Source organism: Ovis canadensis, chromosome 11, assembly GCF_042477335.2.
Source record: "Ovis canadensis isolate MfBH-ARS-UI-01 breed Bighorn chromosome 11, ARS-UI_OviCan_v2, whole genome shotgun sequence".
In the NCBI taxonomy this organism is placed as follows: Eukaryota; Metazoa; Chordata; class Mammalia; order Artiodactyla; family Bovidae; genus Ovis; species Ovis canadensis.
Window position 1 is genome coordinate 39,704,252 of NC_091255.1, and position 25,567 is coordinate 39,729,818.

The following is a 25,567-nucleotide window of genomic DNA, read 5'->3' on the forward strand; positions in this document are numbered from 1 at the left end:
TCCATACATGACCACTTGAAAAACCATAGCCTTGACTAGACGGATCTTTGTTGGCAAAGTAATGTCTCTGCTTTTCAATATGCTATCTGGGTTGGTCATAACTTTCCTTCCAAGGAGTAAGCGTCTTTTAATTTCATGGCTGCAGTCACCATCTGCAGTGATTTTGGAGCCCCCCCCCCCCCCCGGGCCAAATAAAGTCTGACACTGTTTCCACTGTTTCCCCATCTATTTCCCATAAAGTGATGGGACCAGATCCCATGATCTTTATTTTCTGAATGTTGAGCTTTAAGCCAACTTTTTCACTCTCCTCTTTCACTCTTATCAAGAGGCTTTTTAGTTCCTCTTCACTTTCTGCCATAAGGGTGGTATCATCTGCATATCTGAGGTTATTGATATTTCTCCCAGCAATCTTGATTCCAGCTTAGAACTCCTAAAACCCTTGGACTTTTCCAGGTGATAATAGTGGTAAAGGTGTCTTGATATTCAGAACAAGCCCCTTTGAACCACACCTGAGCTTATGTAAGTGAGAAGATCTTTGGAAAGCATCTGGAGCCTGGGGGCTGGTTGGCAGAGCAAAACCAGTCCTGTGATTGGAGAGTTAGAAGTTTTCATCCCACCACCTTAACCTCCAGGGAGAGGAGAGGGGCTGGAGAGGTTGCCTATGGCCAGTGGTTTACTCAGTCATGACAATGTAATGAAGCCTCCACATTGCCCCAGAAGAACTGCGTTTGGACAGCTTCTGGGGTGGTAAACACGTGAGAGTGTTGGAGGATGGCACCCTTGGAGAGGTTGTGGAAGAAGCTCTGGGCTCTTTCTTCATACCTTGCCCTGTGCATTGCTTCCACTCTGCTGTTCCTGAGTTACATACTCTGAACCAGCATCTAGTAAGTACAGGTGACCCCTGAACAATGAGTTCAAACTGTGGGTCCACTTATATGTGGACTCTTTCAATAAATAATCTAGTACTGTACAATCTACACCTGCAATTGGTTGAATCCTCGGGGGCAGAGTTGCAGGTAAGTTGGTCAGCTCTGGGATTTGAGCATCCTCAGATTTGGGTCTCAGGGCAGGTCCTGGAACCAACCCCCTGCGTCTTTCAAGGGTCAACCATAAAATATTTTCCTGAATTCTGTGAGCCCCCTAGCCAACTGATTGACTCTAAGGAGGGGATCGTGGGATCCTTGGATCTGTAGCAGGTTGGTCCGAAGCACAGGGACAACCTGGACTTGGGGTTGGCATCTGAAGGGGGGCGTAGGTAGTGCAGTCTCGTGGGACTGAGCCCTGCGCCTGTGGGATCTGATGTCATCTCCAGGTGTCAGAGTTGAGTTGTAGGAAGCCCGGCTGGTGCTGCCGACGATTGCTCGGTGGAGTGGAAGGAACCCACGCACGCACATGGGAACTGGAATCAGCATTCTGCCAGTGCCTCAGCTTTTGTGAGTCATTTCCACTCTGCTCACGGGTAAAATGAGAGGGTTGGGTGTGTCCCTCTATAGGATCCCTCCCAGCTGTCTTATTTTTGTGCTCAGGCATCCATGCAGGGTGAGCCTGAACAGCATCTCCAGCATTGCAGGAAGCATAGCCCTCAAGTCCTCAGGTCCCTCCCTTGAGGGTTTTCTCAGCTATGTGGGCAGGGTGGTAGCTGCCCTGTCTTCTCTCTCAAGGTCTGTCCTGCTCTACTGGCTATTGGAATCAGCTTGGGTTTCATATAAGAGAGAAGTCTTAAGTGGTAGAGCTTTAAACAAAATGGTAGCCTCGAAAAAGGCAGAAGCTTATTTATCTCCTACTGAGAAGGCTGGAAGATAGGGAGGACATAAACTCTCACCCCAGAACTCTTTCTCAGGGCTCCCTCATGCAGGTGATTGTTCTTAGCTTCTAAACAGAAGGAGGGAATTCCTTTCTAAATAGATGAAGTCTATGGGAGATAACTTTCCAGAAATCAGAGTGTGCATCCTTTTTGTCTGCATCTCCTTGGCCTCAAATAAGCACCATCTAAGTCACAGGGCGGTTGTTGTTGCTCAGTCCTTTTGCTTTCAGTCTTTCCCAGCATCAGGGTCTTTTCCAGTGAACTGGCTCTTTGTATCAGGTGGCCAAATTATTGGAGCTTCAGCATCAGTCCTTCCAATAAATACTCAGGGTTGATTTTCTTTAGGATTGACTGGTTTGATCTCCTTGCAGTCCAGTAGACCACGTTTTGCCAGAACTCTCCTGGATGACCTGTCCATCTTGGGTGGTCCTGCACAGCATGGCTCATGGCTCTGTTGAGTTACTCAAGCCCCTTTGCCATGACAAGGCTGTGGCCCATGAAGGGACAGAGGGCTGCTGGGTAGTTAATCTTTTAGGTGGAGTGGAGTGGAGTATACCCTGCAGAAAATCTGTGGTTATAAAGATGAGCTTGTCTCATCAGTTTCTTTGTGCTGCCTTTGTTTGATTCTGGCTTCAGGGACGCAGAAAGCATTGGGCCCTGCTTCCGCTGTTCTTTGCGGGAGTTTGAGGAGATAGGATGGAAGTGTCCTGTGCTCAGCTTGCCTGCAAGATCATCTGAAGCGTGTGAACTGTTTGCTCTATCTTCGGGTGTATGATCATGTGGAAGATAGATTTTACCTTCTGGTTAAATAGATTTCCCCAGCAAGTCTTTGCTTGTAGAGACTTTTTGTCCGTTTGAGTAATTTTTATGTTTCTGGCAATTTTTTGAAACTCTCCATTTTCATTCATAATGTTTGTTATGTGCATCTTTCTTGTTTTTTCTTGATTAGTTTTCCCAGGGGCTTGTCTGTTTCTTGCCTCTTCAAAGAACCCACATTAGGTTTGGTTAATTCCCTCTGTTGCTTATATTATCTTTTCCCCTTTATGTTTATATACATCATGGTCTTCGTAACCATGAAGGCACAACTGCAAGCTGACAGCTAGATATTTAGCCCGTGTGCTCAGTCAGTCAGTCGTGTCTGACTCTGCAACCCCATGACTGTAGCCCGCCAGGCTTCTCTGTCCATGGGATTCTCCAGGCAAGAATACTGGTGTGGGTTGCCATTTCCTTCTCTAGGGGATCTTCCCAACCCAGGGCTCAAACCCGTGTCTCTGGCATCTTCTGCATTGGCAGGCAGATTCTTTACCACTGCACCACCTGGGAAGCCCATATATATATATATATAAACACCTATGAATGTATTATTTATAAATATATGTAATATAATTCTATTAATTTATAATTAATAATATATATGTATAATATACATAGGTAGTACTCAGTCGTGTCCGACTCACAAACCCCATGGACTGTAGCCTGCCAGACTCCTCTGTCCATGGGATTTTCCAGGCAAGAATACTGGAGTGAGTTGCCAGTTCCTGCTCCAGGGGATCTTCCTGACCCAGGGATCAAACCTCTGTCTCTAGTGTCTCCTGTATTGGCAGGTGAATTCTTTACCACTGGCTCCATGAGGGAAGCATATAAATTATATATAATATGTATTATTTATAAATACCTTTATATTTGTACGTATGTTTGTGCATATAATAAATATATACATATATACTTATAAGTGATACACTTGTATACGTTTACATATACATCTATATGTAATACATTCATATTATATGTGTGTTTTTCTCTGTGCTGTTGGTCTCATTCTGCTGGACTCATTTATTTATTTTCTGGCCTCAGGAGTGGGAGTTGTCACACTGTCTGTGGGGTGGCTGCCTCTGGAGCTATTAGGGCAGATGAAACCCGCAGTCTGTTAGACCTGGCAGGGAAATGTCCTTCCTCTATGCTTCCCTGTAGGTAGCCTGAGAGCACTGATTTTCTGCTGCATTTTGAAAAGCAGCCAGACTATGTATAGAACTCTGCCGGAAGTGGGCCCTGAGCGGTGAAGTAGGCACAGTTTTGTTGTGCCCTCCCATCCCCTCCTCACTGTCTTCCACAGTCAGTTCTTATGTGGAAGGTATTTTAGGGATCACCGGGATCTCTAAACTTTTTAAAAAGCCATGATGATATGGAGGTCACGGAAGTGGGTTCTGAGCTCAGGCTGGGTTCATTATCTGCCTCTTCAAGCTTTGTGACCTTGAGCTGGTTCTCTGCACTCACTAACCCTCCATTTCCCCATCAATAAAATGATGTTATTAATAGTCCCCACCTCAGGGCTTGTTAGGAAAGTTAAACGAATGACAAGTTTTAACATACTGCTCAGTCAGCTCCAACTCTTTGCGACCCCATGGACTGTAGCCCACGAGGCTCCTCTGTCCATAGGATTCTCCAGGCAAGAATACTGGAGTGGGTTGCCATTTCCATTTCCAGGGGATCTTCCCAACCCAGGGATCAAACCTGGGTCTCCCGCATTGCAGGTGGATTCTTTACCATCTCAGCCACCAGGGAAGCACTTAGTGGAGACTTAATAAATGCCTGTTTGTTTTGGTGGTGGTGGTGGTGGGCTTTTTTAATGAATTAAGACTATATATGTGATTATGCATTCTCTGCATTTTCTACATCTCTCTGCCTTCTGCAGCCTTTGAGATTTACTTTCTGTAATTTATATTCTGAAAATAACCTATCATTAGAAGTATAATAACAATACTCTTTTCAAGCAAATCTTCCCCCACTTCTTGCCAGACTTAAAAAAAGGTTGCCTCAATTCTCTGAAGCTCGTTGCCCTACTGCTAATTAGTGGCAAAGCCATTTCTCCAGAATCCTATGGAGACCTCTGTCCCCACCTCCTGCTTCTTTTCCTGGAAGCTTGTTCTTATGCAGGCACCTGGTTAAGTTCTCCCTGAGGGAGCCCGCAGTGACTAAGGATCTCTAGTAGAGGATAGTGACTTAAGCCACCGAAGGTATTTTCGGCATCACTCCCTCAGCATTTTGAAGGTGTAAGGAATGAACTGCCTTGAAATATCAAACATCATCTCAGATGAAACTCAGGAGCTTAATGAAATGTGAATCCAGACCCCATCAGAAAAGGAAAGTTTATCCTTTTGAGAAGCCAGCATCGGCTTGAGCTTGGAAGGAGGAACAGGAGTAAGTCTTCCACCAAGTCTGGTAAGCCTTTGGCTGTATTAGCCCACAGCGTGTGGGCACAGGAATCTCATAAATGGAAGGCTCTGAGCACGTCTGCTATCGTAAAAACACTGGGGTCAGCCAGATAGAGGAACCGTGTATACAGCAGCTGTATCTTACCCCCTTTCTCTTCCTGCCTTGCCCTCTGCTAGTCGTGATGGGGCTGTGGAATCCCCCAAGCAGAGTCGCCTCCCTCGCCACCACTTTGGTGCCCAGAAGGCAGGAGAGTCCTTCTGGACCAGGAGAGTCCGTGTGGCACTGCCCGGGGTGTAACCGTCCCAGCGGGGATCCTGCAGGTGTGCAAGGATTCCTTTCACAGCTCTAGCGTCAGGTCAAGTAAAGCAGCCCTGCAGGCCCCTTTTCCACAGTTGAAGCTCTCAGCCTGGGATATTGTGACTTGTAATAAAAATATTTGTAATAAGGAATGTAATATTTATAATAAGAAATTTAGTCTTGGTTTTCTTTCTGGCACAGAACTTTTAAAACCCTTGGAATTTCTGAAATAATGAGAGCTGTAAAGGTATCTTCTTACTTTTTAGCTTGTTGTATGAATGAGGTAACTTTGGGATGACACCTGAGGATGGGGCTGGTTGCCGGGGAAACCAACCCTGTGATTAGAGGGTGGGAACTTTCAGCCCCACCCCTGATCTCTGGGGAAGAGAAGAGTCTGGAGGTAGTATTGATCATCACTGGCCAGTCAACTAATCAGTCATGTAATGAAGTCTCCATAAGAACCCAAAAGGCTGGAGTTGAGAGGGCTCCCAGGCTGGTGAACAGGTGGAGGTTCTGGGTGGGGCAGTGACTCAGAGTGTGGAAGCTCAGCATCCTTTCCTCACCTCTCCTGTGCACTCCTTCCATCTGGCTGCTCCAGAGTTCTATCCTTTTATGGCAAACTGGTCATCTAGTGCAATTGGAAAGAAGGAGAAAGAGAAGAGATTACATTACCAAGAATAGGAATGAAACAGGAAAGATCACTGAGAATGTCTGGGTTGATCCCCACAAGCAGTTTCAGAGTTGTGTATTCCTTCGATGATGGGAATTCTTGTTTCTTCCTCTCCTACATCTCCCGATCTCTCACTTGCCTGCTGACCTCTCAGGCTCTCTTCAGTCCTTCCATCCGGGAAATGATGGGGTTGGGTGGACAGCATGTTCTTGCTCTTGACACATGAACACTTATTAAAGGTCTGCAGAATGGTCGTGCTTGCAGAATTATTTTAAAGGTCACTGAGTCCAATTTCCTCACTTAACAGATGAGGGAACTCGGAGAAGCTGAGACTCTTCCCTGGAGAACCAACGGCTTAGCCAGAAGCCAGGACCCCTGCTTTCGGATCCCATTGCACCTTGTTTCTGAAACTCCTTGACCTAGTTAAGTGAATTCACTCTTGTCATGCACAGGTATTTTCCCCCCAAATTTGTAAGATATAATGTCATTCACTGAGCTAACTCAAAATATTTGCATCTCAACCCGAGAACTGACATAACATTTACATGTCTTCTTCTACTAAGTGTATTTGCATAAAATAGAATTATTATATTATTCCTGTTTCTTCCCATTTTACCTCTCAATGACAGTCATTTTAGTGCCAAAGAGGTAGATGGTTCTAGAATCTTCTCAAAGCTATCTCTAAGACCAAGAAAGACCAAGAAAGCTGGAGATAACGTGAATCCTTGAAAACGGTGGACATTTTGCATTAAAATACACATCCTTGGATAACCAGCAAGGACATATAGTATAGCATAGGAAACTCGACTCAATGTTATGTGGCAGCATGGATGGGAGGGGACTTTGGGGGAAAATGGTTACATGTGTATGTATGGCTGAGTCCCATTGCTGTTCACCTGAAACTATCACAACATTGTTAATTGGCTATACCCCAATACAAAATAAAAAGTTTAAAGTTTGAAATTTAAAAAAAAATCCTGGAGGATTCTAGAGAGAATCTTATCCGAGTCCAGGTCCCTTATTTTTTATGTGGACTAGCATGGTGAACCATGGTAACCCTTCTGGTTATCTAGGAATGTGGTATAACAAACCAGCCCCACTCTAGTGGTCTATAGTAACAATGGCATGGCATGGCTCAACTCATATGAAGCTGTGAGCCATGAGTCCTTCATTGGAAGGACTATTGCTGAAGCTCCAATTCTTTGACCACCTTATGTGAAGAGCCGACTCATTGGAAAAGACCCTAATGCTTGGAAGATTGAGGGTGAAAGGAGAAGGGAGCAGCAGAGGATGAGATGGTTAGATAGCATCACTGACCTAGTGAATTTGAGCAAACTCCAGGAGATAGTGAAGGATAGAGGAGCCTGGCATGCTGCAGTCCATGGGGTCACAGAGCTGAACATGACTTAGGGACTGAACAAAGGAACAATGATGTTTTCTTCATGAATCTGCTCTTGGGCAAGGCTCAGAGGGTCCAGCTCATTTCTGTTGCACTCGATGTCAGCTGTGGTGGTTCAGATGCTGAGGCCTGCTCACCTATCCAGTGAGCTTGGAAAAGTCCACCCCCCCACCCCCGCCAACACACACGCCAACCCCTAACCTTGAGAGCATCACTGGAGCCCTTGTCTCCGCAGCTCACAGCATCAGCCTGGACCACAGTCTGCCTGGCTTCACTTGTGGCTGCACCTCTACCTGGGCCCCTTCACAGTGTGGCTTGGGAAGGACCCCCGAAGAGAGGCCACAGGCCCCAATATCAGTATTTTGTCTGGATGGGCACACTTTTGGAATACCACTGATCATGGCAAAATAACCTCTTATTGGTCCCGCTAAGCCCTGCCTGACCCACACTGCCAAGAGCAGGAGGCCAGAGGAGTGTAAACCCATGTTTGTGGCCCAGGTCCTCTTGCTGTAGTGAATTGTGTCCAGAATCCTGCCCGCTGGACCCTGGGGCCAGCCTCCCTGTATAAAGTCTGCCAGTCACACCGGAGCTGGGCACCAGGGCATTCTGTCATTTTCAGTGTCATGGAATGGCCCCTCGGAGAGCTGTACTTCCAAGCCACTTTCCGTTGGACTGGATCACAGGTTTATTTTTAAAACCATGCCCAAACCATAGACCAGAAAAAGACCTTGGCAAGTCATTGAGTCCAGGCTCTAACTTCAGAGAGAATCACACTTTCAGTCCACCCCAGAGAACCTTTCTGCAATGACAGGTATCCTGGAAATGGCCCCCACGGACGGCTTGGAATCTGTTCATCCTGAGCCAATCAATCCCTTCATGTTCAGGAAGCGCATCAGGTCTTGTTCTGAACGTCACCAGACCGTGGTCTCTGACAAACATAGACCCCAAACCGTGAGCAGAGGAGAGCGTGAGAGTCATGCAGTGTTTGTGACTCTCTTTTGCAGCCTTGAGATCATATTGTAATCCATCCTTAAAACCATGAAGGTTCACGGCACTCAGTTCAGTGACCGCGAGAAGGTGGAGGTAGAAGATACAAAATGGGCTTCTGTGGGGTCTGCCAGGGTGGCTAAACCAAGTGGCATCGCCAGGGCACTTAACAATGGAAGTTTATTTTCTGCTAATTTCAGAGGCTAGCAGCCCCCAAATCACGGTATCCATGGGGTTGGCTCCTCCTGAGGCCCCTCTCCCTGGCTTGCAGACAGCCGTCTCCTCCACGCGTCCTCATACAGTCATCCCGTGGGCATCAGCGGCGTTAATCACACTCACAGTTTTGTCTTGCCGTCACCACCGTCCATGGAAGTCCTCGTCTAGCAAAACTGAAACTCTGTATCCCTGGAACAGTAACTCCCCCGTAACCCCTGGTAACCACCTTTGCAGTACATGTTACAATACTCACACTGTTCGCTGTAGAAGAATTAGAATATTTAACACAAGGGAAGAACACAGGGCTCACAACACCTTGACATATGCCTTAGCATATTCCGCTTGCCTCTGAGTGGGGCTTCCTTGGTGGCTCAGTGGTAAAGAATCCACCTGCCAGTGCAGGAGATACATGTCTGATCTCTGGGTCAGGAAGATCCCCTGGAGAAGGAAATGGCAACCCACGCCAGTATTCTTGCCTGGGAAATCCTATGGACAGAAGAGCCTGGCAGGCTACAGTCGGGGCAAGGAGTCAGACACGACTTAGTGACTAAACAACAGCATCCGTGTGTGTGTGTGTGTGTGTATACACATATATATATATATGTTTTTTTACTGCATGTACTGGTTTATAGCTTCTCCTTGCTTAATATATCAATACCTTTGCATGTCAAATATGTCATCATTTTTAATACTTACCTGAAAGTCCATCCATTTAAACAATTCCTTTTCATTTGGGGGGGGGGTAATTCTTTGGGTTTTTTCCAGTATATCCATGTTCCAAAGGGCCAGAGACAAAAGATTGAGTATAAACATAGACCTCCGTTCAGCAATGCTCGGATAACTTTCTTACAGTTCGGTCTTTGTCTACATCCTCAGTTATTTCTTGGGGAAGAGTTCCTCCTTTTAAGTTACCTGGAGAAACACTTTCTCTATGTTCAGGCTTTTAAAAGATTGCTTATGACTGAGACGTTTTGCTGTGTGCCTGAAGCTAGCATATCATTGTTAATCAGCTGTGTTTGTGTGTTAGTTGCTCAGTTGTGTCTGACTCTGTGACCCCAGATTGCATTCAATGAAGATGAACCATTTCGTGCTTCCAACAGCTGTGGGTGCCTGACTCAGGTAACCTTGTCCCTTAAAAACTAAAATAATAGGTGGATGTGGCTTCAAAAAATCAAGTTGTGGAGAAGGACTTATCACGAAAAGGTACCAACCCTGTTACCCTGATCCCACGCCCAGGCCTGCTCTCTGAAGACGGTTTGTTTGTTTGTTTTTTAAATAGCTTTTATTTTTGGCTGTGCTGGGTCTTGGTTGGTGCCTGCAAGCCTTCTCTAATTGTGGCGAGCGGGCTTCTCATCGTGGTGGCTTCTCTTGTTGAGGAGCACAGACTCTAGGCACAGACTTCCATAGTTGTGGCATAAGGGCGAAGTCACCCCCGCAGCCTGTGGGATCTTCCCAGACCAGACATTGAACCCTGCGTCGGTAGGAGGATTCTTAACCACTGAGGCATCAGGGAAGGCCATGGAGACAGCTGTGGCTTCTGTATTTAATGCCTGGGGAACTTGTCCCCACATCTGTAAGTAATACGCTTGTTCTGTTGGTTCTTTCTCATACACACACACACACACACGTGCACGCGTACACACACACACAGTTTCCTTCCTACTGGGGAGATGAGGTTTCGATTCTGTGAAACCACCTGCCTCCTCCTGCATTACCATTTTTGAAATTGTTGTAACAAACCACATGTTACATACGTTTAAATCTCTCTGCACATGCCCCAAGTGGTACAGTTTCTCTTGTATGGCTTGAGTGAATCTGATTCACCTCTCTTTCTCAGCTCTTTTCTTCTCCCTCTTTTTCCTTCCTTTCCCTTCTTTCCTTTCTCTTTTTCTCCTTTTCACATCTCAAAGACTGATAAAATTTACATTCGTTCTCTCCTGTAATCCCCATAATTACATACTCTATGCTTTGATCATGGGTTGATTCTAAAAGTCAAGTCAATTAAATACTTCTTTTGTAGCTACTTAAATATTGTTCATTGCAGAGCCCAGTAACATGTCAATACTATTTCATGCTGTGTGGTTCCAATGTAAAGAATCTACTCAGATCATGGAGACTTTGCCTAGTGCCAAGGTTAAATGAATACTCTTCTGTTATGTTCTACAAATGAGTTGATCATGTATCACTTTACTTCAATTCATATTTTTTTAAATTCATATTTGAATCCTGTCTTTCTTGGGCACTTTTCCTTTGGGGTTATCTTGTTTCTTCTTCTTGGGAGAATCATATGCCTTCATACCTTCCGGCTTAGTCATCCCATCTATTATCTTGTTGCTGTCTTCATCTTCGAGGCCACTGAGTTATGACTTGGATTTACTGTTCACAAAGTTTCCTGAGGGGCTGACATCCTGGGATTTCCTCTTCTGGTCTCAGGTTTATTTCTATCATTTCTTGCTGGATTGAAGTTTTATCCTTATTTTTCCCTGGAGAGCATCCTTAAGGAGTTTTCTCAGAAAGAGAAGTAGACTCCTTTTCTGTTTCTAAAAACGATTTTATTTTGCCTCTGTTCTTGACTGATAAGTTACCATAATAAAATTTTTTTTTAGATTGAAATGGATTTACACTCAGAATTTTGGAATTGGTCTGTGGTAGTCTGTCGTCAGTTACTTCTAATAAATTCTGCGGATGGTCTGATTGTTGCAACTCGATAGCTTCATCCTGTCTGACAGCCTTTAGGATCTCTTTGTTTTATTGTGTCCTTCACAGTCCAGGCACTCACAATTTGAGGGCTTGGGTGTCTCTTTCATTCTAAGAATTTTCTTCTCTCTCTTTCTCTTTCACTAATTTCCCATTCTGGTTTTTTTCCATCATTTTCCCCTGGGAACTTCTATAGGGCTTACTTCCAGAAATCTCTCTGGGGTTCTAATTGTTGTTATTTTCATAGCTTTCTATGTTTTTAATAGGTGTCATTTTCTTCTTGAAGGTCTCAGAAGAAACTAGTTAAATAAGGTGTTTTCTTTCTCAATTTAAGTGTTGTTTGTGCCTTGTTTTGAAAATACAGCTTTGTCCTGGCATTAGAATAACTTGGCCATGTGTGTCTCTTCTTATTCCCAAGAGACAATTTTCTTCTTGTTAACCTGCTTCTCTTTATTTAGTTGCCTTTTCTTGGTGCAAAGGGAATGCCTTTCATGGTTGCTGTGCCACTTTGGACTGTCTCCCTTGTTTCTGTCTGGCAAATCCTACCCAGCTCTCAGTACCTGCTGATGCTACCGCCTTTGGGAGCCTTTCTCAGTAATTCTCACACCGCCACCCCCCACATGTATTCATGTTCAGACTGGTAGTTAATGAAGATTCTCACTGAAAAATTAATAATTGCTATACTGATTTTAAGATGGAGGGGACTATGGACAATTTCAGGAATATCAAATAATTGCACTTTTAATCAGAATAAGATAAGCTATCGGATGAGACCCTCTGCAGCCAGTATGTTGAGCTGAGATTGTATTGAGTTTAGTAATAGAAAAATCCACTTAGAATGGCTTTGAAAAGGGTTGATTTCTCTCAAAAGTAAGTCCAAGTGTAAATGGTGGGTGGAGTTGTATCAGTGATTCGGTCATGTCAGGCCAGCATCTCTGCAGTTCTGACAGTTCTCCACGATTACAAAACAGCTGCTGCCACTCCTGCCATCGTATCTTCATTCAAAGCAGGAAGAGGACAAAGAGCCTGACAGCTGTGTCCTCTTCATTCTTATCAGGAAAGTAGAGCTTTTCCAGATGACTCTGAAGCATACTTCTGCTTCTGTCTTAGAGCCTAGAACCAGGACACATGGGTATTCCTAATTTCAGGAGAAACTGGGACGGTTTTGACCTCCCACCTTCTTTGGTGAGAGATGGCAAAGCAGCAGAGGTGGGGATGGCCTTTAGGAGAGAGCCAGTTAGCAGAGTCTGACAAAATGAGCAAGTTTGAGTAGGGAAAGCCACTGTGCCCGATTGTATCAAAGATGGCACTGCATTTTAATGAGTGTTTATAGAGCACGTGCTGTGTCTAAGTGCTTTCCTGTTGCTGAGCATGATAGATGTCCCAGGGGCGCTTGTTTGGTGAACAAGGGAAAGTTAGATGTGCCTGCAGCATAGAGTGTATCAGGCAGGCAGAGATGGTGGGGATCGGTATGAAGAGTGGGAGATGCCTGGGTGTGGAAGATGGGGGCAGTTTGGGGACCTTGAGAAGATAAATTTGTTGACTCAGCAGGATGTTCTAGAGGAGAACGGGGCAATAGAGGATAAGATGGTCGGATGGCATCACTGACTCAATGGACATGAGTTTGAGTAAACTCTGGGAGATAGTGCAGGACAGGGAAGCCTGGCTTGCTGCAGTTCATAGGGTCAGAGAGAGTCAGATACAACTTAGCGACTAACAGTATAATACACCAAAGCATAGTCCTGGACCCACAGTATCAGCATTACTTTCAAACTTGTTAGAAATGCCAATTCTCCAGTCCCAACCAGACCTTCTGAGTCAGAACTTCTGGGAATGAGCTCCGGCAATCTGCTTTAAGAAGCACTCCAGGAGGAGGGAGTCAGGATGGTGCAGGAGAAAGTGGATGTGGAATACATCTCTCTCTGCAGATTCATCAAGAATACATCTACAGATGTAACAGTTCTCAAAGAACACCAGCTGAATGCTAGCAGGAGCAATGCTTTGGCATATTAGTACTGTTAGTCACTAAGTCGTATCTGACTCTTTGCGATCCTATGGACTGCAGCCCACCAGGCTCCTCTGACCATTGGGTTTTCCAGGCAAGAATACTGGAGTGGATAGCCATTCCCTTCTCCAGGAGATCTTCCTGACCCAGGGACTGGACCCAGGTCTCCTGCATTGTAGGCAGATTCTTTACCATCTGAGCCACCAGGGGCTTCATATTATACTAAGATGATGACTTAATTTAGAGTTGACTTAATTTAAAAAAATTGAAGATAATAACATCTGCCTTTAAAAAAAAAAGTGACTGTCTTCACTATATTTTCTGTATACTTCATGATTGGGCATTTGAAGTCTCATTGTCTCAGGAGCCTCTTGAGAAACCTATATGCAGGTCAGGAAGCAACAGTTAGAACTGGACATGGAACAACAGACTGGTTCCAAATAGGAAAAGGAGTACGTCAAGGCTGTATATTGTCACCCTGCTTATTTAACTTCTATGCAGAGTACATCATGAGAAACGCTGGGCTGGAAGAAGCACAAGCTGGAATCAAGATTGCCAGGAGAAATATTAATCTCAGATATGCAGATGACACAACCCTTATGGCGGAAAGTGAAGAGGAACTAAAAGCCTCTTGATGAAGGTGAAAGAGGAGAGTGAAAAAGTTGGCTTAAAGCTCAACATTCAGGAAACTAAGATCATGGCATCTGGTCCCATCACTTCATGGGAAATAGATAGGGAAAGAGTGGAAACAGTGTCAGACTTTATTTTTGGGGGCTCCAAAATCACTGCAGATGGTGACTGCAGCCATGAAATTAAAAGACGCTTACTCCTTGGAAGAAAAGTTATGACTAACCTAGATAGCATATTGCAAAGCAGAGACATGACTTTGTCAACAAAGGTCCGTCTAGTCAAGGCTATGGTTTTTCCTGTGGTCATGTATGGATGTGAGAGTTGGACTGTGATGAAAGCTGAGCGCCAAAGAGTTGATGCTTTTGAACTGTGGTGTTGGAGAAGACTCCTGAGAGTCCCTTGGACTGCAAGGAGATCCAACCAGTCCATTCTGAAGGAGATCAGCCCTGAGATTTCTTTGGAAGGAATGATGCGAAAGCTGAAACTCCAGTACTTTGGCCACCTGATGCGAAGAGCTGACTCATCGGAAAAGACTCTGATGCTGGGAGGGATTGGGGGCAGGAAGAGAAGGGGACGACAGAGGGTGAGATGGCTGGATGGCATCACTGACTCGATGGATGTAAGTTTGAGTGAACTCCAGGAGTTGGTGATGGACAGGGAGGCCTGGCGTGCTGCGATTCATGGGGTCGCAAAGAGTGGGACATGACTGAGCGACTGAACTGAACTGTCTCAGGAGAGACTGCCCTTTCTAGGCCTGGCTGATTCCTGGAGAGAGCAGACAGTTTGCCTGCAAGCACATCTTTGATAGGCAAACAACCAATCATGAATCCATACCTCCACTCATCTGTTTGCAAGCTCCTGTTGTCTGGACACTATTCTTCCTCTTCTGAGTCACTGCAGGTTCAGATACTGGACTGGTAGGGACCTCCATAGCCCAGTGCTTGTGTGCTCGGTGGTGACCAACTCCTTGAGACCCCATGGACTGCAGCCTGCCGCGCTCCTCTGCTCATGGGATTTTGCAGGAAGAATGGGTTGCCACTTCCTCCTCCAGGGAATCTTTTCCACTGAGCCACCAAGGAATTCCTGTGATGAGACTATCTCTGCTTTAAAGGCAGCTTCGCTCTGAGACTTCTGTAATGACAGCTGAGAATCATTGCTTGGCTCTCTTGTCACTAAGTGTCTTTCTGTGATGAGGCTGGAACTCTAGGGCAGCATGTCAGGTAAGATCTCCAGCATGTCCGTAGTGAATGTTTCCTTCACTGTCATACTCCGCACTCAGGATGTGGTTGCAAACTGGGGTTATGTGAACTATATTTTTATAGATTTGGGAAATGACGAGTTGGCTAAGCCATTTAATTTCCTACAGGATGTCTCAGAGCCTTTAATACTTTAATAAGACTCTGTTAATGGATAACATAACCTTCAGTGTTTCCTAACATTTTTTCCACAGAGCGCTTTTCTTTGGAGTGTCTAATAACTATTTTTTCATGGAACACATTCTGTGACCTGACAAGCTCAAGTATGACACTGGCGACAGTCAGGATTTTTGTGGGTGGTGGTGATTATTCTCCTAAGCCCCTAAGGAGAACAGTACACCATTTTTAGATCTATTTGCCCAAGGCTCTGATTTGCATTAGTCTCTTGGTGTGAAAAATAAAAATACATGATTGTACTCAGGTGTCACCTACACAGTGCCTATCACTCTGTAGAATGACTCACCCTCTGAAAACAGTAGTGTTCATTGTCTTAGTAGTGAACAATGCTCTTTCATTTACAAAGATGAAACCAAAATTACCAGGCTTCCTAAAATTAGCATCACCTTTGAGCCCACCACCTTGCTTGGGTCAGTCTTGAGTGCTCTGTTGAAGTGCTTCGTGTGTAATGGAGGAAGTCTCCGGCGAGTGGACAGTCGGGCTAAGCGACCTCCAATCAATTCAGTATTGATCAGTCTTCCCAGGTCAGCAAAACATTCTAGGAGTTTCTTAAATCCTCTTGATTTCCAAATAAGTGTATGACCCCACACTGTAAGAGCAAAATTTGTCTCCAGCACAAGATCCTTTTCTTTTAAAGGAGTTTGTTGCTGCCTTATCAATTATATAGTTATATTGTTTTGATTGATAATTTTATTTTATGTGCAGTTGAACTGTGAATAATTAGCTAGCAATCAAGATGCCCTAAAACTCAACTCTTACTCTTAAAGAAAAAGTAGTAATATCTTTAAAGAAAATGTTTATAATGTCACAGTTTATGTATATTGCATGTATTATATATTTATTATATATAAAACATATGTATATATGAAGTGAAGTGAAAGTCACTTTGTCATGTCCGACTCTTTGTGACCCCATGGACTGTAGCCCACCAGGCTCCTCTGTCCATGGGATTCTCCAGGCAAGAATGCTGGAGTGGGTTGCCATTCCCTTCTCCAATGTATGTATATAAACTTACATAAATGAGTCCTATAATCCCAGAAGACTATAAAACAAAAAATACTCATTAGATTCCCTATATTCTGCCTTAAATATATGTGTGTGTGTATAACTATATATGTATATGTGTATAAATCATTTATGCAAGGAACCATTTATGCAAGTTTATGCTTAATACTTGGGGCTTATTTTTTATATTATCTTTTGTTTGATACATAGATTACCTGTATTTTCATATACATATTCTGAACCATGTTAAAGCTATGAATGTACTGTATAAATTCAGAACCAGAACACTAACAATTGTGTTATCCTTTTCAAATCCCACCACTCTTCCTTTTCTAGAGATAACCACCATCTAAAATGCATTGTTTTTCATTTGATTACATGTGTATTCATCCTGTAACAATAAGTCGTTTTGTAGTTTTTAGGTTTGAGCCTTATGAAAATCATATCAAAATGGTCTTTTGTTTTTCCCCAATCACAGTACTTATTAGATTCATCAATGTTGTTTTGGGTAAATTTTATTTAACTATTTTTATTAATGTATTAACATATGGTATAACATTATGTAAATATATACCATTTAAAAAATTCTCTTCTTGATGACCTTTTTCCCCCTAATTTTTTGTTTAACCAAAAAAAAAAAAAAAAGAAAAATCTGAATGTTTTGAAAATGTCTCCTGATAAATGCCCAGGGGTTTCTCTAGGACAGCATTTTTAAAATGCAGAATCCCAACCCATAGTTGGTATGACAGAAATGGTATGGACCTAACAGAAGCAGAAGATATTAAGAAGAGGTGGCAAGAATACACAGAAGAACTATACAAAAAAGATCTTCACGATCCAGATAATCACAGTGGTGTGATCACTCACCTAGAGCCAGACATCCTGGAATGTGAAGTCAAGTGGGCCTTAGGAAGCATCACTATGAACAAAGCTAGTGGAGGTGATGGAATTCCAGTTGAGCTATTTCAAATCCTAAAAGATTATGCTGTGAAAATGCTGTACTCAGTATGCCAGCAAATTTGGAAAACTCAGCAGTGGCCACAGAACTGGAAAAGGTCAGTTTTCATTCCAGTCCCTAAGAAAGGCAATGCCAAAGAATGCTCAAACTACTGCACAATTGCACTCATCTCACATGTTAGCAAAGTAATGCTCAAAATTCTCCGAGCTAGGCTTCAACAGTACGTGAACCATGAACTTCCAGATGTTCAAGCTGGTTTTACAAAAGACAGAGGAACCAGAGATCAAATTGCCAACATCTGCTGGATCATCGAAAAAGCAAGAGAGTTCCAGAAAATAATCTACTTCTGCTTTATTGACTATGCCAAAGCCTTCTACTGTGTGGATGACAACCTGTGGAAAATTCTGAAAGAGATGGGAATACCAGACCACCTGACCTGCCTCTTGAGAAATCTATATGCAGGTCAGGAAACAACAGTTAGAACTGGACATGGAACAACAGACTGGTTCCAAATTGGGAAAGGAGTATATCAAGGCTGTATATTGTCACCCTGCTTATTTAACTTCTATGCAGAGTACATCATGAGAAATGCTGGGCTGGAAGAAGCACAAGCTGGAATCAAGATTGTGGGGAGAAATATCAATAACCTCAGATATTCAGATGACACCACCCTTATGGCAGAAAGCAAAGAAGAACTAAAAAGCCTCTTGATGAAGGTGAAAGGGGAGAGTGAAAAAGTTGGCTTAAAACTCAACATTCAGGAAACTAAGATCATGGCATCTGGTCCCATCACTTCCTGGAAACAGTGACAGACTTTATTTTGGGGGGCTCCAAAATCACTACAGATGGTGACTGCAATCATGATATTAAAAGATGCTTGCTCCTTGGAAGAAAAGTTACAACCAATCTAGACAGCGTATTAAAAAGCAGAGACATTACTTTGCCAACAAAGGTCCATGTACTCAAAGATACGATTTTTCCAGTAGTCATTTATGGATGTGAGAGTTGGACTATAAAGAAAGCTGATGTATACTATCATGTAAGAATCGAATCGCCAGTCTATGTCCGATGCAGGATACAGCATGCTTGGGGCTGGTGCACGGTGATGACCCAGAGAGATGTTATGGGGAGGGAGGTGGGAGGGGGGTTCATGTTTGGGAACGCATGTACACCCGTGGTGGATTCATGTCAATGTATGGCAAAACCAATACAGTATTGTAAAGTAAAATAAAGTAAAAATAAAAAAAAAAAAAAGAAAGCTGAGCATTGACGAATTGATGCTTTTAAAATGTGGTGCTGGAGAAGACTCTAGAGAGTCCCTTGGACAGCAAGGAGATATAACCAGTCCATCCTAAAGGAAATCAGTCCTGAGCATTCATTGGAAGGACTGATGCTGAAGCTGAAACTCCAATACTTTGGCCACCAGATGCAAAGAACTGACTCATTTGAAAAGATCCTGATGCTGGGAAAGATGGAAGGCAGGAGGAGAAGGGGACTCCTGGTTGGATAACATTACCGACTCAATGGACATGAATTTGAGTAAACTCTGGGAGTTGGTGATGGACAGGGAGGCCTGGCATGCTGCAGTCCATGGGATTGCAAAGAACTGGACACGACTGAGAAAGTGAACTGAACTGAACCCATTAGTGATAGTGAAATTAATATAGTGAACACAGTAGAAAATATTAGAAAATATCTTAGCAAAATAATGATTACTAAAATATTATTGTAGTAGGCATCGTTCTGTTAAAAGATGTTTCGTGTGGGTACCAGATAAGGGCATGTGGCCTCTTTCACTGAGCATAATGTCTTTAAACACCTATCCATATGGTCACTTGTGTCAATAGACCCTTCCTACTTATTGTTGAGTGTTTGTTGTTGGTCAGTTGCTAAGTTGTGTCTGACTCTCTGCAACACTGTAAACTGTAGGACACCAGGCTTCCTTACCCTTCACTATCTCCTGGAGTTTGCTCAATTCATGTCCATTGAGTTGGTGATGCTATCTAACCATCTCATCCTTTGCTGCCGCCGTCTCCTTTTGCCGTCAACCTTTCCCACTCAGCTTCCCTCATATCTCAGTTGGTGAAGAATCCGCCTGCAATTTAGGAGACCCTAGTTCAGTTTCTGGGCTGGGAAGATCCACTGGAGAAGCGATAGGCTACCCACTCCAGTATTCTGGGCCTGGAGAATTCCATGGACTGTATTGTCCATGGGGTTGCAAAAAGTTGGACACAACTGAGTGACTTTCACTCACTTTTCCCAGCATTGGGGTCTTTTCCATTGAGTCTCTTCACATCAGGTGACCAAAGTATTAGAGCTTCATCATCAGTCCTTCCAGTTATATTCAAGGTTGGTTTCCTTTCGGATTGACTGAGCATTTTACAAATTGTTGAGTGTATTCTGTTATTAATCCACTCACCCGATGAAGGACATTTAGGATGTTTGCTTGTTATACATAAAGTGTCTATGAACATTTATGAGGGTTTTTTAGGGGGGGACATAAATTTCATTTCTATAGAGTGGGATTGCTAGGTCATGTGACAAGTGGATGTTCAAGTTCATAAAACTACCAAGCTGTTTTCCCCAGTGACTGTTCCATCTTCTGTTGCCCCACCCTCAGCTGTGTGTAAGAATTCCAGTTGTTCCACATCTTCTCCAGAACTTGATATAGTCAGGGTTTTGCACTTTTTGTTGTTGTTTTGTTATATCAATTGTGTTAATCTCATTTGGGTGTTAATTTGCATTTTCCTAGTGGATACTGATGTTGAACAGTTTTTCTTGTGCTTATTTGCCATTTATTCATCTTCTTTGATAAAGTTTCTGTTCAAAAATTCTGTAAAGCAATTATCCTTCAACTAGAAAATGAATTTAAAAAAGTTTATGTTGGGATATTTTTGCCCATTTTGTAACAGGATTTTTTTTACTGTTGAATTTGAGAGTTCTGCATATATTCTGGATACAGCTCTTTTATGTGAACTACAAATATTTAAATATTTCTTGTTTCAGTGGATTTCCTTTTCATTTTTTAGAAGTGCCTTTCACAGAGCAGAAGCTTTTAATTTAAATGAAGCCTAATGTATCCTTTTTTTTTTTTCTTTTATGGATCATGCTTTTGATATTTCTAAGAACTCATCACCTAACCCCAAGGTCAAAGATATTTTCTCATGTTTTCTTCAAAAGTTTTATAGTTTTGTATTTATGTCTGTGAACCTTTATGAATTTTTATATATGATATGATATATGGGACAGAGTTCATATTTTTTGATATGAATGTCCAGTTGTACCAGCATAGTTTGTTAAAAGGACTCTTCTTCCTCTTTACATCTTTGTCAGAAATCAGTTGCTTTTATCTATCTAGGTCCATTTTCCTTATTCTGTCTCATTGATCTGTTTTTCTATCCTTTCACTACCATATTCTTTTGATTAGTTAGTTTTATAATAGGTCTTAAAATGGAATGAGTACTGCAAATTTAGTCTTTCTAAAAATTGTCTTGTATATTCTACTCCCTTCCTAGTTTTGTATTGATTTTAGATTATATCTATAACAAATCCTTTTGGAATTTTGATTGGGATTGTATTTAATCATAACTAATTTTGTGAATATTGATATCTTTATTATGTTGAGTGTTCCAGTCCACAAACACAGTATTTCTCCCTTGATGTAGATTTTTTATTTCTTTCATAAGTATTTTTTTAGTTTTCAACATGTACTTTCTGTGCCTATGTATTTAAAAATTTATTCCTAAGTATTTTGTTTTTCAAAGTCGTTGTTAATAGTATTTTATTTTTAATCCTAATATATATTCACTGCTAGTATATAGAAATTAAATTTATTTTTGTTTGTTTACTTTATGTCCTGTTACCTTGCTGAATTCATTGGCTGTAGGAATTTTTTTTTTCTTGGTAGATTCCTTGGTATTTTCTACATAAACAAACATGTCATCTGCAAATAGGGACATTTTAATTTGTTCCTTTCATATCTATATGTTTTTTTAATTTCCTTTATTGCCCTAAGTAAAACTTCTAGCACTATATTGAATGAGTGTTTAGTACAAACTTGGATCAAGGCATCTATATCGTGAGGAATACTGGTTTATAGTTAGCTTTTTTTTTTTAACTTTTTTGTCTGGTTTTGGTATCAAAGGAATACTAGCTTCATAAAATCAATTGGGAAGTGTTTCCTCCTCTTCTGTATTCTGAAAGAGATTATGTAGAATCGGTGCTAATTCTTCTTTAAATATTTTGTAAAGTTCTCTTGTGAAATCTCTGGATCTGAATTTTTTTCCCAAGATTTTTAATAGTACCAGTTCAATTTCTTAATAGTTACAGGGCTATTTAGATTATTTCTTTCCTATTGAGTGTATTGTAATTTGTTTTTAAGTACATTAGTTCGTTTCATGTAACTTGTCAAATTTACATGTATGTGGTTAATTGTTCAAAGACAACCTTTTGAAATCTGCAGGATTTTGTAGTGATATTTCCTGTTTCATTCCTATTCTGTCTTCTCTTTCTTCCTGTTTTCAGTTGTGCTAGAGGTTTTTTCAACTGTATTCTCAAAGAACCAGCTCTTTGTTTCTTGGTTTTCTCTGTTATGATTTTGTTTCAGACTTCTTTATTTCTGCCTTTTATGATTTCATTCCTTCTGCTTGCTCTGGGCTTATTTTTGGTCTTCTTTTATAAGTTGTTGCACTAGAGGTTGCTCATTTGAAAATGTTTCTCTTTTCTAATGTATGATTTTAGTGCTATAAAATTTCCTCCCAGTACTGCCTTGGCTGTGTCTGCCATTTTGATACATTGCATTTTCATTTTTATTCAGTTCGTTAGTTTTTTTCCTTTGAGACTTCCTCTGTTCCAGGAATTATTTAGAAGCATTCTGTTTAGTGTCTGAGTGTTTGGATATTTGCTTCTTATTCTTCTGTTAGTGATAGGAGAATATACTGTATATGATTTCAGTTCTTTCAGGCTAGTAATGTTATGAACCCAGATGTTGTGTATCTTGGTATATGTACTGGAAAAGAATATTCTGACGATGTTGGTTGGAGTGTTCTTCTATAAATGTCACATTCTTTTGTGGCAGTTGTGGTTTAGTCTCTTAAGTTGTGTCCGACTCTTGTAACCTGTGGACTGTAGCCTGCCAGACTCCTCTGTCCATGGGATTTTCCAGGCAAGTGGATTGGAGTGAAAGAAAAGTGAAAGTCGCTCAGTCATGTCTGACTCTTTGTGACCGCATGGACTATGCAGTCCATGGAATTCTCCAGGCCAGAATACTGGAGTGGGTAGCCTTTCCCTCCTCCCCAACCCAGGGAATGAACCCAGGTCTCCTGCATTGCAGGCGGGAGCCACAAGGGAAGCCCAAGAATACTGGAGTGGATAGCCTATCTCTTCTCCAGCAGATCTTCCAGACCCAGGAATCGAACCAGGGTCTCCTGCATTCCAGGCAGATTCTTTACCAACTGAGCTATCAGGGAAGCCCATATTGGAGTGGTTTGGCATTTCCTTCTCCAGGAGATCTTCCTGACCCAGGGATCGAACCTGGGTCTCCTGCACTAGAGACAGATTCTGACTGACTGAGCTACCAGGGAAGGCCCTGGAATTATGTTCATATATACTCTTGCTGATGTTTTTTTCCTAGCTGATCTGTTGGTTGTTGAGAGAAGAAATAGTGACATCTCTGCGTGCGTGTGTAGTTTCCTTCTCGTATTTTGCAGCTTTGTAGTTTAGTGCGTACACATTCACGATGCCATGTCTTCTTGTGATTGATGCTTTTATCACTATATTCTCCTCTGTATTCCTGGTCATTTTCTTTATTCTGACTCTATCTGCTATTAATACTGCCACTTTTGCTTTCTTTTGATCAATGTTGCATGGTATCTTTTCCTGTCCTTTTACCTTCAGCCTACCCATATCATATTTGAAGTGAGATTCTTGTGGCCCACGTGATTTGTTTCAGTCCACTCTTGTTGCTCTGTGTTTTAATTGGCATATTTATTAGGCCATTTGCATTTAATATAATTATGAATATGTTAAGGCTTAAGCCTGCCATTCAATTTTTTTGTATTATGTCTGTTCTTTTTTTTTTTTTTTTGGTAATTGCTTTGTATTCTTTTTCTTTCTTTTCTGTGGGTTAGTTTATATTTTGATTTTTTTTTTTTTTGAGTATGCCTCTTTGTGCTTTGCTCCAGGAAGATCTGCATTTTCCTCTGATGCTGAGACAGGGATTGCTAACAGGTTGGGACACTCCAGCCAGCATCTAGGTTCTTTCCCCGAAAGTGTTAACCTCTGGTTTCAGCTCCCCACTTTCTTGGGGGGGTGCATCATACTAGTGGCCAGATCTCAATGGTGACGCTTGCCTTTATCACGAGGACTCAGCGCTTTCTCTGTCTTTGCTCTTGATCAATCTCTGCCACGTTTGCTTGTTTAGGGGAGACCAAAGGGAATGGGTGGAGGAACCTACTTAATTCTATTAATTGAAAAAAGAATACTTGGAGTCAGAAAAAGGTGTGTTTGTTGTGCTTCATCCAGGTTTCCACACAGTAGCGGGAGACCCCTCAGAGCTTATGTTTTTGCTGGAAATGCTGGTTACTTGATATTCCTTGTCAATCCCAGTACGGCCTACATTTTCTCTTGTTGGAAATCATTGCTGGTGATGCAAGCTAGTATATCCAGGATGGAGAGACAACAAGGTCCTGCTGTGTAGCACAGGAAACTGGGTTCAATATCCTGTAATAAACCACAAATGGAGAAGAATGTGAGAGAATGTGCGCAGATGTATAACAATCACTCGATAAGTGGGGAGGGTGGGAATAATTATGAGACCATATTCCTGGTTTTTGTTTTTTGACTGATATGTGTCTCCATTTTCCCTTTAGGGCTGAGAAGACTGAAGTTCTGAGTGAAGACCTTCTTCAGGTAAGGTTGTCACTGGCCCATAACTCGTAGATGTCAAAGACATCTTCCCTTTTGCAGCCGAGCCCTTCCCGGTGTTGTTCAGACTCTCCACTGCTCTTCTCCCAGTCCACCGAGATGCAGCTTTTTCTCTTTACAATAGCACCCTGCATGGTGCACAGCAGCCTCGGTGGGACTTTTCAGGGGACATGGGAAGGTATTTCACCACATGGTTAGCAAAGTGTCTCCGAGTCTGTGATCCCCTCCTTTTCTCTCCCGCATTGGATGCTGTCTCTGCAGAAACAGGGGCCAGTCTTATCCTTGGATTATCCAGACCAATGACCCCACTTCTGACCTTGCCTCACCCATGGGTCCCGCCCCCTGCTCTGTCTGCAGGTAGAGAAGCGGCTGGAGCTGGTGAAGCAGGTCTCCCATAGCACACACAAGAAGCTCACGGCATGTCTGCAGGGCCAGCAAGGGGCCGAGGCTGACAAGCGCTCCGTAAGTGCCCTCCTGGCCCCAAGGGAGGTGGAATTTGCCTGCTGACCGCCCGGCCAGTGTTTGAGGCTCGTAGCCCTGCCTGAACCACCTCCGCCCTCACTAAGATGTGGTCCCCATCCTTGTTCTCCCCAGACTGGGTCAGCCCCTGAGGAGAGCAGGATGGGCTTAGATCCCACTGCTAAGGAGGCTGCCACCTTTCCCTTGCCCCTGCTGCTCATCTACAGATTCCATTTGCCTCCATAGTATCTTAAGATCACATGGGAAAAAAAATTACACTGTGGTTTTGGGAGTTACAAGGGATGTATAAAGGCTCTTATGAAGACCATTTTTGCTGCAGTAATGCAGTAAGGATAACTTGATGCATAACAGGGCTCCAGGGTCTCTGTCCAGAACCTGCACTAGTGCTGAAGGCATTGTATCATGCAGCTCCACTGGACAGTCCTTGGGGTGGATGATCCTGAAGGCTCACTTCCCTCTTGACCCCCACCTCCCTCAGATTCAGCAGAGATGAACAGATATTCTTCCTTTTTTCAAAAGAAAATCTTACTAATATTAGTTTATTTTTTGTTTGTCTACTGTGCTCAGTTGCTCTTTGAGACGTCATGGACTGTCACCCGCCAGGCTCCTCTGTCCTTGGGGTTTCCCAGGCAAGAATACTGGGTTGCCATTTCCTACTTCAGGGGATCTTCCCAACCCAGGAGTCTAACCTGTGTCTCCTGCATCTCCTGCATTAGCAGACAGATTCTTTACCACTGAGCCACCTGGGAAGCCCCCCGAAAAGATATTCTTAAATGTTCGCTTGGCTTTGTTCCAGGGGAGGGGCAGTCTAGGGGGTTTCTTTCCGCCTTGAGTTGATGATCAATGTGT

At 42.8% G+C, this 25,567-nt stretch overlaps 1 protein-coding gene across 3 annotated transcripts in view; it reads left to right on the forward strand.

Annotated features, from left to right (window-relative positions):
- ARHGAP44 (Rho GTPase activating protein 44) overlaps positions 1 to 25,567 on the forward strand; it is a 116,878-nt gene that overhangs the window by 41,200 nt on the left and 50,111 nt on the right. For all 3 annotated transcript variants that reach the window (XM_069542909.1, XM_069542911.1, XM_069542912.1), the window contains exons 2-3: positions 24,184 to 24,223; positions 24,596 to 24,700. In XM_069542909.1, coding sequence (XP_069399010.1) covers positions 24,184 to 24,223; positions 24,596 to 24,700 — 145 coding nt within the window. The remainder of the gene's footprint in view (positions 1 to 24,183; positions 24,224 to 24,595; positions 24,701 to 25,567) is intronic.